We start from the raw sequence: 17,540 nt of genomic DNA, 5'->3' as shown, positions 1-17,540 counted from the left end.
TTCAGGGTCAACTGTTATCTCACCTAAATCTAAACCAAACTTGGTCAGACAGAATGATTTTAAACCCAATGGGCTGGTGGCATCTGCTATAAACAGCATGTATGTAAGAGAAGCTCTCAAGAGCCCATTTCCAGCTCTTTTTATCCCGTGACATCTTTAATACAACATGTAATATGAGAATGGGCGACATGAACATCCTCAGCAGCAACAATTTCCTTTTACTAAATATGAAGATCAATATGTGCTTTTTTGGTGCCACAGCATAACTTAGACATTCAGTTACAGGTTGCTTTTGTAAAAGGCCAATTAATATGGGCACTTGAAAAAGAAAGTTTTGAAAGAAAGTGTGGGTACAAAGTAAGTACAGTACCAGCTGTTAGGGGCTAGTAATTAAATTAATTAATCTGAATTGCTGGCACTTTCCTGACCTGGAGGTCAGGTCAAAATGGGTGATGCAACAGGGTAAAGATCCCAAACATAGCAGGAAATCTTCAACAAAGTGGTTAAAAAAGAAAATAATCAAGGTGTTGCAGTGGTACAGTTAAAGTCCAGACCCCAACAAGGTTTAAATCCTTTCTTAACGGTCCAGGACCTTAAGAAAGATGTGCATAAATGAATGCCCATAAAGTTGTAAAGAAGAAGGCCAAATTTCCTCCACAAACGTCTTAAAGAATTACTTCAGGTTACCGCTGCCAAGGGTCATTATGCAAGCTACTTAATAATGGGGTGTACTTAGTTCTTCAAGAATTGCATAGAATCTTGTGAAATGCTTATTTTTCACATGACTGTCAGTATATCTGCACATATTTTAAGCACACAGCAATTTTCATTTATAAATGTTCTAACTGGGTCAGTCTGAATTGTAGCAGTTGCATGTTGTTATTAATCTCAGTGGATAAATTGAGTCAAAAGCCTTTTTGAATCTCTACGTTTTACAGTGACAATTATTCACAATATTTTTTTAAGCTGACCTTATTCTCGCTTTATGTTTCCCTCTATCCCTGTCTGTGTCAAAGAGACATTTCAGCGTTCATATTCAGCTTTTCAGTAAACTTCTATCAACACAACAGATTCAGACAGTTGGAGATCTTGCTCTCTTCCTCTCTTTTTCGCTCTCAGTCTCTCTAAACATGCACCACATTTGTGATGACAGTCAGTTGGCATGTAGTGTTTGTACTTTAACTGCACTTGGCAGTTACAACGATTTCCCTAAAATATGTTTAAATGACTACAGTCGCCACTGCTTTTTTTTTCTTTTTGTTTCACTGTGAGTGGAGTATGAGGCCCTTCATCCCTGCAGTCAGATTCGGGCTAACAGAGACACAGTGACACAGTTGCAGTGGTGAGGTAGTGAGTGTGTATTAATGTGTCTTTGTGTGTGTATGTGCATATGTCAGTCCTTACACAGTACAAAGTGGAAGTTTGTGTGTGAGACAAAACAGTGGGAGAGACAGCTGGAAAATTAGGGCTCATAAATGTGGAACTCAAAAGTCTGCATGTGTGGATGTCTGCAGATGTTTCCATATCTCTAAGTAGGGGAATCTCTGGTAGCAATAAGTTAGACTCGCAGGAGCAAATTTCAAACAGTGATGTCTTTCATGCTGACAAGGTCTTCAGAACCAATCTTTTCATCATCACTCATCAACCTGGGCCGTTTACCCTTCATACAGGTCAGAGAACTAGCGAAGCAGAGTCTATGGAAAGTACCGCGTTGAGCTTTGCATGTGAAAACTATGAGGTCGATACAGATGTGTCAGCTATGACCACAATGACCATGCAGTTTACAGCTTTCATCACATACTGTAGTAAAAAAAAGTTATTGTCAGTACTGTGCATTTATGAAGTAATTAGCATGATTGGTTCTACAGCTGTCAGAATGGCTTATTCCTTGCAATATTATCAAATTATGAATATTAACACAGGTAAATGAAATAATTATATATCCAACTGACCACATGATTCCTAGAGTGTGACATTAATGGTAAAATGGGGTAGAGGGGCAGGCTGCTGGGGTACTTTTCAAATCCTACTGTCAAGTTGTATGCTCAAGCCAGAGGAGAGCAGTTGTTATTTACAGATGTCCCATATTCAGATAATGATCATTTCCCACTATACAGTAACTGGTGTTTCACAGATGAAAGCTACCCACAAACAGCAACACTATATGGACAAAAATGTAGGCCTAGACTGCTTAGTCTTTGAATTCAGCTGTTTTCAGTCCCATTGCCACGAGTGTAAAAGTCAAGCACTTAACCATGCAATCTGCTTTTGCAAAAAAATTGTGGCTCGTTTTAAAGAGCTCACTGAATTCGAGCATGGTACTATAATAGGAAGCCACCATTGCAAAAAGTCAGTCTGTAAAACTTCTTCCTTTCTAGATATTCCACAATCAACTTTAAGTGGTATTTTTGCAAAGTGGAAGCGTTTAGGAACCACAGCAACAGCCGCAAAGAGCCAGACCACGTAAAGTTGTCGAATGCTGAAGCGGAAAATGCGTAACAGTCGCCAACGCTCTGGTGACTCAGTAACTGCAAAGTTGCAAACCTTCTCTGGCATTAACATCAGCAAAACATTCCATACCAGAAAGATGAGGGTGCGTGATCAGTTATTGAGGGAAAGAAAGAAGTGAGAAAGAGGCTTACTAAACGTTACCACCTTCCACCATTGCTGGCCCGCCAACGGTCAAGAAATACCCGAGCCAGGATTGTTGCTTATATCACATGTGACAACCGGTGCGTGATTCCACATGGCACCCGCCCCGGCGCTGCGTAATCACAGACAATTGTCAACAATTGGTTCCAAGTCACGATGAGGCCTCTGACCTGAACTGTGCTGCCGCCAACCATCAGAACTTCACATGCTAAGTATTTATTTTTTCTGTGGTGGTTCAGGGATTGAACACTGGGGCATTAGTGTGGTGATATGGTAAAGCAGCTCTACAGGGGAAAGACTGCCACGAACATTTAAAAAAAATCCCTTTTCATCATTTTTTTGTTGTTGTTGTATGTGGTTATTTTTAGTCAATCCATTGCAATGAACAAGACAGTCAAGAAAGGAAACCCATTGAGTGAGAGAACATCAACCATAGGATTTAAACCTGCGGCATGTGTACTGACTGTTTAGCTTGTGGTTGTTATAGAAACAGACATCTTTTGATAGCTAATAGCAGTAGTTTAGACAGCGCAGGGAAATCTGGCAGACATTCAGTCTCAAAAAGAACTGTATCTACAGAGAAGATAGCTGCACTATTTAAATTTGACTTATTTGCAGCTGTATGCTGCCAACTTTATAAGTCATGTGGTTAGAAAAGACCTTTAATTTCCACTTTTGTTTACATTTCCATATGATACTTCGCTGTAACAGCATTTACAATACAATACATGAAGCAAACAGTTCAAGAGCAAGTGGTTCGCCATTTCAACCGAAGCCAAAGGCTTTCCACTGGAGACATGTCAGCAAGCATGAACAACAAGATAGCTATGGCCACATTTCAAAGTGACAGTGTTCACTCTTTTACTCTTTTACTAATGTATCTTACAGTTTGTGTATACTGGCTGGTTTGTCTTTTCAGCATTGCTGTAACACAGCGGTTCCCAGATATCTGTCTACACATATACAAAGTGATTTTTGGAGCTGACCATGGTAGCTTGCTGCCATGTCATGGCATTTCAATATTTTGTCTATGCAACTTCACTTTTTTTCCCCGGGTAAAATCATCAGTGTCGCTTTAATATTTTAAATGAACGCATGAAAAGCTCTTTCAAAAGCATCGCAAAGCCAAGTTAGGGATGAGCAGCTAATATGCTTGTGTCTGGAGCGCCATCATAAAAAGGACCATGAGTCACTCCTCCACATATTATCCTGTTTCCTCTCATCTGCATTTTGTCACATAGACTGAAAGGACTGTTTCTCTGGAAGGATAGATCAATGCATCTCATTGTTTTACAAATGCTGTCAATGTAATTTGTCCTGTGCTTCAGATATCCAATCCAGATGTTGATGCCACAGTATTTAACTGTTGGGTGTGAGCTCTTCTAAAATATGCTGATTTCATTTTAAGTGTTATATTACTGAATACATCAAGTTTCAGTGACAGAAAACTAGACACGCAGAGGTGTTGTACTGTGTGTGCAATGAATTGAAACAAAGCTAAAGGATGTCGTTACTCAGCTAACAGCCAACAGACAAAAACAGATTATCTTTTTTATGCAGTTTTTGAGTTGAGCACAAACAATATACATGCACTTTCTTTCATTTCATACGTACGTGAGCGTGTGTGTGCAGGCTGCTATGTTAAGCGATTAGGTCACGCTGGTCCCTTTCCTAAATAGCCAAAGTCATCGGATTACACAGTACGCAGTATGAAGTGCAAATAGCAGTCATAAAATGCTGAAATACTACTTGGGAGGGCGCAGACAGCTGGACTCTGTGTCAGAGTCATCCAGACAAGCAGCAACAAGAACAGGGGGGGGGGAGTAGGCGGGCAAGAAACAGAAGGAAAACGGAAATGAGGCGGGGAAGCGCTCAGTGCATTACAAGATGCACCTGACTGTAGGCTGTATATGTTTCTGTCGTTATTTATCTCTACCCCTCCTTGCTGTCCTCAACAAAAATACGTGGCAACTTTGGCATCTCAAACACAAGGCTTCACATTTCCAAACAATCCGTCTTTTGACAGAACAAAGTGCTTCAAGAGATGATGCTGCAATGCTTTATTTGTCATCCACACTGATTCCACGATGGCTACTCTTCCAGCAGCTGAAGGCATGGATTCAGATTGTGAGGTTTGCGTTGACAGAGTTAACTGAACAACTGTGAATTGCTCTCTCGGGTCATATTTTAGTTTAATGCGCATTTCTTTACGAATTAGAGATTCCCACTGTATCCAAAATATCCAGCACGGATTACACAAACTGGTGGTCCTCATTACTTAATCTCCGTGGTATGGTGGAGGAAACCATGAATGATGAAGCCTTGATAAAACTGTTCTCACATCATTGGGTGCACAGTATCTACTGAGAAATGGTGATAGCAACCTGCCAAGACCACACTATGTGCTTTTCAAAGCTTCACTAACATCAGTAGACCCATCCCTCATATTCGCTTGGAAATCCCAGAGGTGGAAGAAATGTGCAGCATTCTATTATTACCATGACTGCGTGCCCCGAGGCAAGAAACACACCCATCCTTTTACAAGTGGAAAACACATACCTTCCAAGTGATTTGTAGTGGCAGGACATTAAGAATTTCCCTTTGATACAAAAGGAAGGTGTGCTTTACAAGTCTGAGTTAAATTAGCCAAACTGATACAGATGTAGGTGAAGCACGGGGCTAAAGTACAGATGTGAAAAAAGGACATACTGTATAGAGAGTAAGCAGTTGCTGATTAGTAGTTACTAGTTGAAAAAAGGTTATTATGCATACCCTTATGTAATGTTCATGGATGCAAATTAGCAGGACATTAAAAAGCATACAAAAAGGGTACAATAAGACCAAGTCGTTACTTTGGTAGTACAGTGCTGCTGCTATGCTGTATACAGAAAAAATATTTGAGAAATTGAGTCATAATAACTCAATAATTTAAGCTAGCAGGTTCCAGCATGGGGTTTGCAGACAGCCAAGTCTCAAAGTCAACATATTTACAGATAAGATTCATGCTTGCAGCTCTGTGAGGCTTACAGGTACAACATTCTTTTACGTTTTGCCACCATGCTGGTGAGTTCACAGTGTCAACTAGCTGCTGTTAGGTAGGCTGGATGACAATAACGATGTTCAACATATTAGTTCGGCATGCTAGCATGCTAAACATCTTGTGTCTGAGTAGGTTTTTAGTCATCCTGGTCACGGTAGTCATTGAAAAAACAACAAATCTTGAAAAAGAAGGCAACTGGAGTTCTTTAGGTGTATGAAGATGTTTCACCTCTTATCCAGGATGCTTTTACAAGTCTAAAACGGCTATTTACCCCTAGTAAGGGGTTGTCTCCTTTGGAAGTGGTCTTGAGGTCACTGAGCTACTATTGATCATGTGAGTCATCTCAAGGTGTGAAATAAGGCATGGGTCATTACCATCACCTGTGGGTTAAGGATGAAATCCCTGTGAAACCTTGGATGAGAGGTAAAATGTCATCACAAACCTAAAGAACTCCAGTTGTCTTCTGTTTCAAGACCTCAGGAATAACATCTTTTTTCCCCTTTGTTTGGACCAAAAATTGCACAAGATGCCATATGTAGGCATAGGGACGAAAAAAAGTTACCAGATTGGAACAATTTCTGCATATCACTCCTCAATAGCCTCATACCCATAAAAGCAGGACTAAAGCATATCATGCTGCAGCATAAAGTCGACACAGAGAAGGAACTGTTTTATGATGGGCTGTTCCATGTGTGTGTGCTGGTGTATGAAACCCTTTGGCAGGTGATCAGTGGGATTGGCCTGAAACTTTTATTCCATCAATTCATTGCTTGTAAGTCAGAGATTTTTACGGCTGATCACCCTCCTGTCATCAACTGCATGGGCTGCCAGAAGATGAGAGCTGAAAAGGCAAATTATAAATAGGTTTTAACAATGTTACACTCCCTGCAAGAAGAATTTTAGCACTTCAAACTTCCAGGGAGGGAGCAACGACCTTTATATTCTTCGTCAATGTCACTCCTTTTCACTCTGATCTTTCATTATCCTTCTGTTGGCGTCGATCAGTTAGGAGAAACCCTAACCCTGCAGCTTACTCTAAACACAGATGGATGGTGTTCATTTTTTTTTTTTTTTTTTTAAAGAATGACAGCGCAAACAAATGTGATGAAAGAGTCTAATCTAAGTTGTATCACTGCACATTTGGAGTCCAGGTGCAGTGCTGCTCCGGTCAATATTTACCTGTTCCTTTGTAAAGCAAACTGGCCAAAGTACAAGGTTTCCCATATGCTTTCAAGTAGTCCAGTGAACTCTGTTATGACGTTTTGACCAGTTGTATGCAACATCTGTAGCACGCACACACTTACATTAACTGGCTGGACTTGAACACTTGTCCAGGAATTGTGAACTATAACCAAAGCTTATATTAACGCTAAATCAATCGAAACATCTTCATATTAAAATCCGTTGAGGTATCATATACGTTGACACCACAACGTAACAATGTAAATGGCTTAAGTCCCTAGAAGACTGGCACTATGCACAGCCAGTTTAACCCTATAGGTATGTAGGTCTTTAGTGCAAAAACTCATCTTACGTATCAACACTGACTGTGTGACAGTGGTGAAGTTAAATATTAAAACGTATGCTGAAAAATTCTTATATGCAGTTTAGCGCTTAATAAAATGCATTCTTCCCTTTTTTTGAAAATCAGTAACCAGCTTGATCTTTTCCCTAGAATGTAAATACCTTTGCCTGCTGATATTGCTTTGCACTTTCCAACTTCACATCAGAAAAAGCCAAATTCCCAATGATGCCCTGACCCAGTCTGTCCTAGCCCGCCTCAGCCGTGAGAACAACATTTACAGTCTCTGCAACCCTGGACCTTTTGGCTGGATCTTTTATTGGGATCTGCTCTAAAATGTAGACACACACACACACAGAAGAAGAGAAGCATCCCTGGAGATGTGCCATTCTCTGCCTGTAGTTTTAGAGGGCAATTCTCAGACACAGCAGTGGTCCCCTACAATGAAATATAAACAGCAAACCAACATGGAATTTATTTTAGCCTAATTAAAAACACTAAAAGCCATGCTTAAGTGAAATGTGGTCAAACTGTTTTTTAGGGGAATTTGCTTTTGGTAAAACTGTGAAAAGAAACAAGTTCAAACAATATTTCTTTTTTCAGATGAAAGCTTATATCCCACTGGCCTGAATGCATTCACTAACGGATGTCAGCTGACAAATGAAGCATTCCACTGATGATGAAGAACAAAATGAGGAACACTTAAGAACTTCTCTTCTTTTTACCAAGCTTCAGCTGTACAACAACATGAGTAGAATGCATAATGAAATTAAGTGGCATAATAGCAAATAAAAAGAAACAATAAGACCAAACAAATCAATAAAATTCTCAACAGAAAGTCTGTTTGAACAAAAAAGGTTTGAGTCAACTAAACATAGCTGTAGTGGTAGACCGTTCCGATGCCTTGTGCCACAAGTGCCACAGGCTGAAAGGCTCTGTCTCCACTAGTCTTCAGTCAAATGTGTGAAACAACTAACACATGCTGAGCCTGCGAACGAAGACTGCAAGCAGCAGTGTATTTTGTAAGAAATAATCTCGAGCCTGGTGATTTAGTGCTCTGTGTGCGTACGTACGGTCATTTTAAACTCTACTGGCAGCCAGCGTAAAGAACATGCTGACTTCAAAACGAATAAGTGTGTAGGTAAGTTTTTGTATTAATTAAGTCCTTTGTTCTCTAGTCCAGACTGCTAAGAGGGTTAATATAACACTTGAGGTCTTAGCGTGGCACTACCTCACTTGAGCTTATTACAGTAATTTCTTCTTTATGTTCATGCAGCACAGGAGGACCACCAGGGCGACAACTGGAATTTAGCCAGTAAATCTAAACAGAACGTAAACTAGTCCAGAGGATTTAATTCAGATTGATTCAGTCAGCATTTTTAGCCCAAACTGCATAATAATGACTTTTATGCCTAAAAAAAAAGATGGACTTATTAGACATTAACGAGTAGAAAGAAAAATAAAATTACTTCCAAACACTGCTAGAGCAGATACCGAGTTAGTAATTCTTTCCCACGCTTCACTCTGACCAAACACACAAATACAGCTGATCATTTAAACACCAATAAATCTGCTCAAGTTTGCATATGGATATCCGCTTACTGTCTGTGTAGCTTTTAGAGTGCTCAGAGTTTAATTTCACCTGGATTGGATTTGCACCCATTTCAATCCTCTTTAAGCAGTGACAGCTGCAAACGTTGCGGCCTTCAAGATGATGCAAAGGTGCTTCTCGTTGTTGAAGGAATATTAAAAATATTTTTATATCCGTGTAGTAAACATCATGTGATGGCCATGTGCTAAACGTAAAGATAAAATACCATCAAAACATTGTCATGGCATATTTGGCTCATGTGTATTTTTAGAATTTTCCTGGCTTGTAGCAAACATGATGTGAACATGAAGCTTAGCTTTTCCATCCATTAGTTATTCATTAGCCGACTTACAACTAATAATGCATGACACGCTGGAACGAGAACCTCCTGTGTATGTTTTGCCAACTTATTCGGTGGGTTTTTAAGTCAATTTAAGTCAATTTTCTCTGCACACCAGACAGACAATGGACTGACTCAAGAACTGTGTGAAAGACAGCCATAGAAGCATACTGTCGAGAGTCATAATGTTTCATCAAAAAGTATGGCGTCTCACAATGAAAGAATTGCAATTGAATTGAATTTACTGTCTGTCTTTTCTCTCGGGGTGTTAAGTTACTATATTCCAAACTTTGTGTTGAAATCCAAAAAAGTTCAATAACCTCTCTCTTTCTGCCTCCCCGGTTTTGCCATGACAAGAACTCTGACACTCAGTGTTTATAGTATCAGCGGTCCCAGGACGAGCCAAATTTCTTTGGCTCCCAAGCTCGTTTTGTTTTCTCGGTCATTGAGTGCAATTAGAGAACTCACTGCTAAACCTACATGCTGCCAAAACTTAAGCAATATAAAAATGTCCCTGAGATGCACTTATGATGAATTTACCGTAAAGTCTTTTTGACTGATACAGATGCACACACACCCTTTATCTGAATTATTTACTGACTTTCCTTTCTTATCTTCAGAACCCATCCTGCAGCCCATCTTTCTTTTGACTCACCATCCCCATGCATGTGGATAGTGCCACAGAGGAGTTGACCCTTGACCTCAGTGACCCTTGGTAAAAGCAGAGGTCATCCTGATGGTAGGCCCTCAGGCTCTTGGTGCCATTCTTTCCCAGGACCTGGATGGTGAAGCCAGGTGCAATCAGGCTTTCCGAGGCGTCCCTCAGCTCCATGTGGAAGTCCTGCCCCAAGCCTCTGAGTCGGAAGTGGACTGTTTCGCTGATGCTTTCAGCGGCAGATGAGTCTGCGTCTGAAGCGAGGGATCTGCGCCGCCTTTTGCGCTGGTGGTGGGCAATTTCATGAGAGACGTAAACGCCTTGGTGGTCGACCTCATATGGAGATACAATCGCATATTCTGGAGATAAAGGATGTTGAAGGAAGAAGAGGCAAGGAAAGGGAAATGTGAAAAGACAAATGAAACACAGAGTGAAAATTGCAATCACAACACCCACAAAAAAGGCAGCCACAAAAAGCAACTAAATCTAGTAATGTGGACATATTAAATATAAAGACATTTCTTAACTTGAAACTATGCAACTGAAAGCCTGCTGAGAGGTTTTAAACTGTGATGAGAGAAGACTATATTTTTACAGATGAAAAAAATAAATGTTTAGCCTCTTGGTAAATCTATACTAATTTGTTGTGTCAACATAATTAATTGTGAATTGCTGCACATTGTGTCAGCTGCTGCCTTGGTTACAACACGGTCTAAAACTACAGCTTTTTGCTTTTCTTTGTTAGCTCCCCTCTGCCTGCCTCATTTACTTTTGCTGACGGGGTCAAAAGAGGATTACGAGAAAAGGAAGCTTTCTAGACAATTCCAGGCCTTTTAGTAGAGAGTGAATCATGTTTGACCAAGTACTTTACTCTATTTCTTTTATATAGCTCAAACTGGATAACAGCAAGTCATAAAGGGAGATGGTTGAATGTCATAGCCCTCGTGTTGTAGTCCAGTTAAAAGTCTAATCATGCTGTGATCATAGGAATTAACGGGCTTTCCTCAAAAGGTCAAATCAAAAGTAGCTAACTTTATACTGACTCCTTGCCTTGGTCCAAGTTTCATTTTGAGGAAAAATCATGTGACAGTGAATATTGCTTAAGGTCATCTGAGGAGTAAGAATGGCAGAACAGACTAAGGGACATCTTTTATAAGAAATGAACATATTCACTCTTGCATATACTTGAAATATATATAGAAATGGTGCATGATGTATCTATCTATCCATCCATCCATCCATACAGGGTACATCCTGGACAGGTCACCACTCTGTCACAGGGCTGACACACAGAGACAGACAACCATTCACATGGATATTCACAGATATAACCAGTTAAGAAAGGACAATTAAGATTAACCACATGCATACTTTTGGATTGTGGCAGGAAGTTGAACTTACGGGAACCTACGCAGACACGAGGAGAACATGCAAACTCCACACACACTGGATTCAAACAGAGGACTTGTTTTCTGCACTAACCAATGCATTGCTCTGCGTTAAATGTGCATGATTGCTCTCATTCTTTTTTTTTTAATTATTTATTTATTTTCATTTTTACCATAACTTTTGTAACTGTCCTGGGAACTTAGTTAAAAGGGACACTTGATGCTGTTGTGTTTTAAGTCACACAGCTTTTTAAAACATTTTACAGTTGATGCTTTAAGAGTAATCTGGAAGCAAACAGACATAATAGCATCATGGCTGATTTTGGCACAGTACTGGAATGGCCACTGTAAATGTGTTTAGCCATGCAAAAGTGATACGGTGTCACTTTTTTCAGGTTAAAGTGCACAGAAATAACAGCAACATTGGACAGTCAATAAGGGCCAGTCCCAGTCACCGTACAGGCTGACCTGCTTTAGCAAGACCTAACAATGAGTATATATAGCACTGAGACAGACAGGTTCTGGCAGTGGGAAAACATGCAGGGTGGCAGACTGTGTGTCATCACTGTCTGTGCCAATGCCTGCTTTTTGGTGCATCTTGGTCATTCAGTGTATCTACACACAGCACGACCTGTCCTCAGCAGCGGGTGATTTATTTAAAGCACCTTGATTTGCTACGACTGCATAAGTTTTAGCATAGGCAGCCAAGGCAGGAAGCAAAGCCTTGGCATGTCACCAGTCTTATCTATCTCAGAGTTACAGGACTGCAAAGAGCAAACACATGCCCCAAGTCTCAAGCATTTTCTATGCGGAAAGCAAAGCTCTTAAGCAAACCCAGAAAATGGTCCTCTCTGTCTTTGCTTCTCTGTCCACATCCCCCGAATGCATAGACACACACTTGCTTCCAGTTAACTGCTTGTCCCACCCTCACACAAAAAACAGCTGCGGTGACCCATGTCTGACAGTATACAAACAAAGAGTCCGCGAGAACAGAGTACACATGCACACACACGCACAGACACACACACACATGCACACAGAAAGAGAGAGACAGACAAGGCTGAGACAAGATCCTGCAGTTGTTGGTTTGTTGGTTTAGTGGCTCCTGAGTGCCATTAGCACTGATGAAGTCTTCAGCCAGTGGGCAACTTGGCTTAAAGATGATAAAGGAATGAAAATATGAATTCTGCATATGAACTCGTTCTAACATATGAATGTTGACACATTAACAAGGAGAAGTAATTGTTGAAGCGCCGCCTATGACACTAACTCAAAACACAAGCGAGGGCTTTCCCATTCCTTTCTGTTTCAGATCATCCGCACATGTGCTCACAGAGAGTTCATTTATGCAGACATATTTATGCCCTTTCATGGTAACAACAACAACAACAAAAGATCTGGTAGAGAACTGCAAAGAAGTTGCTGAGTCATCACACCACATGGGGTTAGATCCACAAAAACAAGAGCAGATGAAAGCCTCGCTCTTAACTGCTGGCACTAATAATTGACAAAGCAGGCATCACTGCATCCTCAAGGAAGAGTTTGGTCACTCTCCCAGCTAGATTGCTCTGGGAGCAATTTTTATTGTGTGTGTGTGTGTGTGTGTGTGTTTGTCACCCCCCTTCTTGTTCTTGACACGTGTTTTGACTTGACACGTTAATAAATAATTCCTTTCATGTAACGTGAAATAAGTGAAACGACTTTTACAGAATTAAATAATTCCTTATTTTGCTGTAGACCACAATTTGAGATCCTCTGCAGCATGCACAAACTAGTGACTCCGAGTCAGGATACAGGTTGCCCCCCAGCGGTGAATGGCGGTAACGCACAACGCAGGTGAGCGCCGTTTGATGCTGCTGACCGCTCTAAGGGTGAACGAGCGAGAAGTATTTATTGTCTTAATTCAGATGAAAAGCATAAAACAGACCAGCAACCCACAAAAACATCATTACAGTGGCAAAAAAACATCAACACTTTCCCCCTCTGTTTTTCTTGTTTAAAACCTACCTGTGTTTTGAGGTAAATTGAGAGACCGTAGCAGAATAGATGCGCCTTGATCACATTCGGCACTGTCAGCACCAGCATTCATAAGAACTCTCTACGCGAGAAGAAGAAGTGCAAATGAACTTGTTTGAGTAATTATGCAGAAAGCACTTGCTTATTTGAGTTCCTGAAAACTTTATGAGCAGCATGCACGCAGACTTACGTTGCCCAGGGTGAGAAACCACAGCAGGTGGAAAAACGACGGTCTCCAGTTTCTGCACGCTGCGCAAGACAAACGCAAGAAATTCATGTCCGTGGATCACTTTTAACACACCTCCCAGCAGTATCGATATCTTAAATAAAACAGTTCAACAGCAGCAGCGGAGGCAGCACTTCTGCTTTAGATGAATGAAGCATCAAAGAGATTCGCATGCAGGCTTCAGTTTAACCACTTTGGTCTCCATTCATTTCCATGCGGAGTTCCAATCTGCTTGAACTCCAGTCCTCTCTCCCGGCAAGTCATTTTCTTTCTTTCCACTCAGACAGCCCTACACCCCCCCCCCCTCTCTCTCTCTCCCCCTCCCTCATAGCTACGCTCACTCTGCCGCTCTCTCTCTACCCAGTGACCACCACGGATCCTTTTGACTCCCAACGAAATCATGTGATTGTCTTAAATAGGCCGCATCTCATCTTGGCAATGGCAGACTCCTGTAAAAATCGCGCAGAGTCCGAATATGTTTCTCTTGGGAGCCCGACGAGGGAGCTCTGCGCACAAAACTCTGTGTGAGTGTTTTCTGGTGTAGGGGGGCTTACCCTAAGCAGGCTACAGCCTGTAGCCAATCACATTTGGCACCTGCTTTGAGAGATGTTCTACTTCTCAGCTTACATGGTCGCTATGATATTTAACAAACACACAAAAAATGGTTTTTATTTATGTCCCCCATCAGGTCATGTTCGAATATATGAATCCAGTCATGTGGATCTAGTGGTCCAAACGCGATTCAGAGATTACACCCCGGAGTAGGTAATCAGTAATTTGTGATGGTTTACAGTCTGAAATTTAACCACTGACCCCGTTTAATCCGCTTGCCATTCCCCCATCTCTCCAATATTCCACAGCTGCACTGATAGGCAGCGTGCCAACATTTCTGAACTCCCTGCAGTCATTCATAGAAGTGCTCAGGAGTGTGGGAGCCAAAGCATCGGGAGCACTTGTTTCATATTCCGAACATATTTTATCATCCTAAAAGAAAAACCAGATGAGATCTCTGCTGTACGGCAGGGGAAATAAATGTGTGGTGTTTACAGAGTGATCTTTTTGGCACAGAGTCAAAAAACATCTGAATCAGAAAGTCATTAAAGGTGATCTTCAAGCCAGAGGGTTTATAGAGTCCACAGAGGATGAAATGTGTTTTTGCATATGGTTTCTAATAAAGCAGAAAGATCAGATGGTGGCATATTTTGATGCCTTTATATTTAGAAGCATTTAACTACATATAGCATGGGTCTTTGTAACAGAAACACTGGCATCTAAAAGCTCATATAGATTTGATGTTCAGGTGCAGAGCACAGTAGATAGAAAGTTTACTTTGGTAAATTGGTAGGAAGAGAAGAACAGAAGCTAACCCAATAGTGAACTCAGCTCTCTGTGACACCAGGTCTTGTGGATTTGTTTCCCTCTGGAATGCAAAGTGTTTGATGAATCTTCCAGATGGCCTGTGTCATGTTGCATTAGTGATAGCTGTCATGTGTGACAGATTAATTTGTTCTGAACGTCAGAACGTTAATCAGTGAGTTAGAAATCAGTGACCAACAACTAACTTTCTCCTGAACCATAGTCCCCTACAGATAGGAAGCAGGATAAGCAAATGCATGAACATTTTCATTCTGAGAGTAATATGTTCTAAGCCTATAAAACCGATACATATACAGTACCCACTTCCAGATTTCTGCCTCTGTTTGCCAATCCTGGGTTTAATCAGTGATAAAATGCCGTCATGAATACAATTCTTACCATATGTTTGGAGGTTCAGGAAATCTGTGCTTTACAACAGCAGCTGACACTGCAAGCACCCCTCCTCGTCCTCCTCCTCCCCGTTCTACATTATTACACAGACCCCTTGCTCAGACACATGTGTGCACTCGCAGCAATCCAATACTCACTCTGCATCTGTGTGTCTGGCATCACGTGAATGTATGGAAAATGTGCTGCTCTTATACATCTGTGTGAGCAAATGATTCATATTTGTTCAGCAAGTGCAGATCTTCACAGCTGACTGGAAAGTTGCCACACCTTTGGCCCCCGAAGGCGTTTGACAGCCTTTTGTTGGGATGTACGGCAGGATGCTTCACTGTGGGATGCGCGGGTGGGCAGATCAAACTGGCAGACTGAGAAATAATTGTTTGTTGTCTGTATTGTTTGACGGAGCTGAAAAAAGAAAGCTCCTGTACATACACCAAGTGCTGTGAGTGTTTTGACCCCCGAACCTGTGAGCTCCTGTAGGCCTCTCTGTCTGCCTGCACGTCTGAGTGCTTGTTCTTCTGTCTTCCTGTCTCAATCAGCTTGGCTTAAAGCCCTACTGTCTGTCTTCAATAACATCTGTGGATGTACAAAGGCAGAGAACTGACACATAAAGGGAACTCACTCCAGCACATAGTCTAAAATATACAGTGCAGTGAAAAATAAGAACATCAATCATGGTTATTGTTGGAAATTAACATTTTGCACATTATTGAAGTAAATAAAAACAGGTTAAACACAGGTTAAATGTAAGAATACTTTCATATATATACAATGCCTTCAAATCCACGATTTAATCCAGATTAAATGCCATGATTAAAGCTTCAGTCTAGCAGTAGGTGGCTTAGAACCCACAAGAAGTCTCCACACTCCCCCACCCCAAATTTCATTACAGGATTTTTAAGAATCTTACAAGTGTTAGCATCAAAGTGCATGCATGTACAGTTAGAAAAAGATTTTAAAAATTTGACCCGTGTGGGAAGTTTGCCAGGAAAAAGTCTTTGCTGTCCAAAAGAGAAAATTAGAGGAAATCTAAAGTTTGCCTGTAGCAAAAACCCGGCCATTTGGAATACCTTGGCCTTCGACAGATGATCTAAATTGTGATCAAAGTTATTCAGTGAGACCAAAGGCAACCTTTTTTATGTCGTGCTTACGTCGTGACACGTGATTTTAGTATCTGAGGTCTAGTCACACTTGTTTACCTGTGTAAGTGCATCTAGATACAAAGAGGAAAAATATTTGAATTGCAAGATGGACAAACTTTCTCCAACGTTTTCTGAACTTGGTGAGGCTGAATACAGAAGAAAGTCAAATTGCAGAAAGATGCTGATTAAACAACAGCCGCATTCCAGATGCACAGCTTGTTTTTGACTTCTTTGAAGGTTATATGTGAACAAGGGACACTGACAGAGCCCCAAAAGAAGACATTAACTGCTTAAAATATGTATGAAAATTAATTTTTAACAATCCCAAAGAGCATCTTTACTGCTTCAGCAGCACAGAATGAGTAGAATTTCCAGAAGATGTCTGATACCACTGAGCATCAGCCGTCAGTTCCTCTCATTTGTTTGTCTACTTCCTACTTGGAAAAAATATCACTGGCAGACAATCATGCCAGGTAGGATTAGCACATCATCACGAGTAAACCAAAAACACCCCAAAATAACTAAACACCTACTCTTCTCCTAAGGATCGATCATTTCAACAGCTAAAGCAGATAGCAGCTGCCTATAATTAGCTGTCATCAAGGTCTGCGTGCGTGTCTGGTGAGAGCAGACTACGCTTGTGGTAAGCATATGTGATTTTGTGTGCATGCTCTCGTGTGATTTATGTGCATATGTGTCTTTGTACGTTAGTGTGAGTCTGTTCACGCATGTATGGATGTACTTATGTGTTTGGGTCTTTGTGTGTTTGCGTGCACAATACGCTGACAGCAGCTGTAGAATTCCTCTCAGCGCATCACAGAGGGGTAGGTTGATGGGAACTGACACGGAGCAAGAGTAAAGGGAGGTGGGAAACGGAGATGAAGGTGGAGCGGAGCAATGGGAGACGGTGGTTGCCAGGCAGTGTAGATGATTGAAGGGTTAGTCAGAATTTGCAAAAACTCTGCACCGCTGTCGAAGAATACAGATGTCTTTACTGCTATTGTCCTGACCTTGTCTAGTACAATCCAAACACCTTGGATGCATCACTGTTTTTGGCTTTGGATTCACTGCTGAACCTCACTGATCTTCTTTTTGTATATTTTAAAAGTAAAAATTGTTCTTTTTTTAAAACTACACCTTTTGTAAGAAGTGAGAATAATATACACTGCTTAAAATCATAAAGCAACACTACAAAAGAAATCAG

The 17,540-nt window shown here is 41.0% G+C and overlaps 1 protein-coding gene across 1 annotated transcript in view; it reads right to left on the bottom strand.

Moving 5' to 3' along the window:
* adamts16 (ADAM metallopeptidase with thrombospondin type 1 motif, 16) overlaps positions 1–13,747 on the bottom strand; it is a 56,791-nt gene extending 43,044 nt beyond the window's left edge. Inside the window, exons 1-3 of the mRNA XM_085177773.1 lie at positions 13,395–13,747; positions 13,196–13,286; positions 9,801–10,159 (exon numbers count right to left, since the gene is read on the bottom strand). Coding sequence (XP_085033899.1) covers positions 9,801–10,159; positions 13,196–13,286; positions 13,395–13,481 — 537 coding nt within the window. The 5' untranslated portion in view covers positions 13,482–13,747. The remainder of the gene's footprint in view (positions 1–9,800; positions 10,160–13,195; positions 13,287–13,394) is intronic.
* Between the last annotated feature and the right edge of the window lie 3,793 nt (positions 13,748–17,540).

The sequence above is a fragment of the Neolamprologus multifasciatus genome, chromosome 11 (assembly GCF_963576455.1).
Source record: "Neolamprologus multifasciatus chromosome 11, fNeoMul1.2, whole genome shotgun sequence".
NCBI classification, from domain to species: Eukaryota; Metazoa; Chordata; class Actinopteri; order Cichliformes; family Cichlidae; genus Neolamprologus; species Neolamprologus multifasciatus.
The sequence above is the reverse complement of the archived record's forward strand: the minus strand, read 5'-3'. Positions and strand labels throughout refer to the sequence as shown.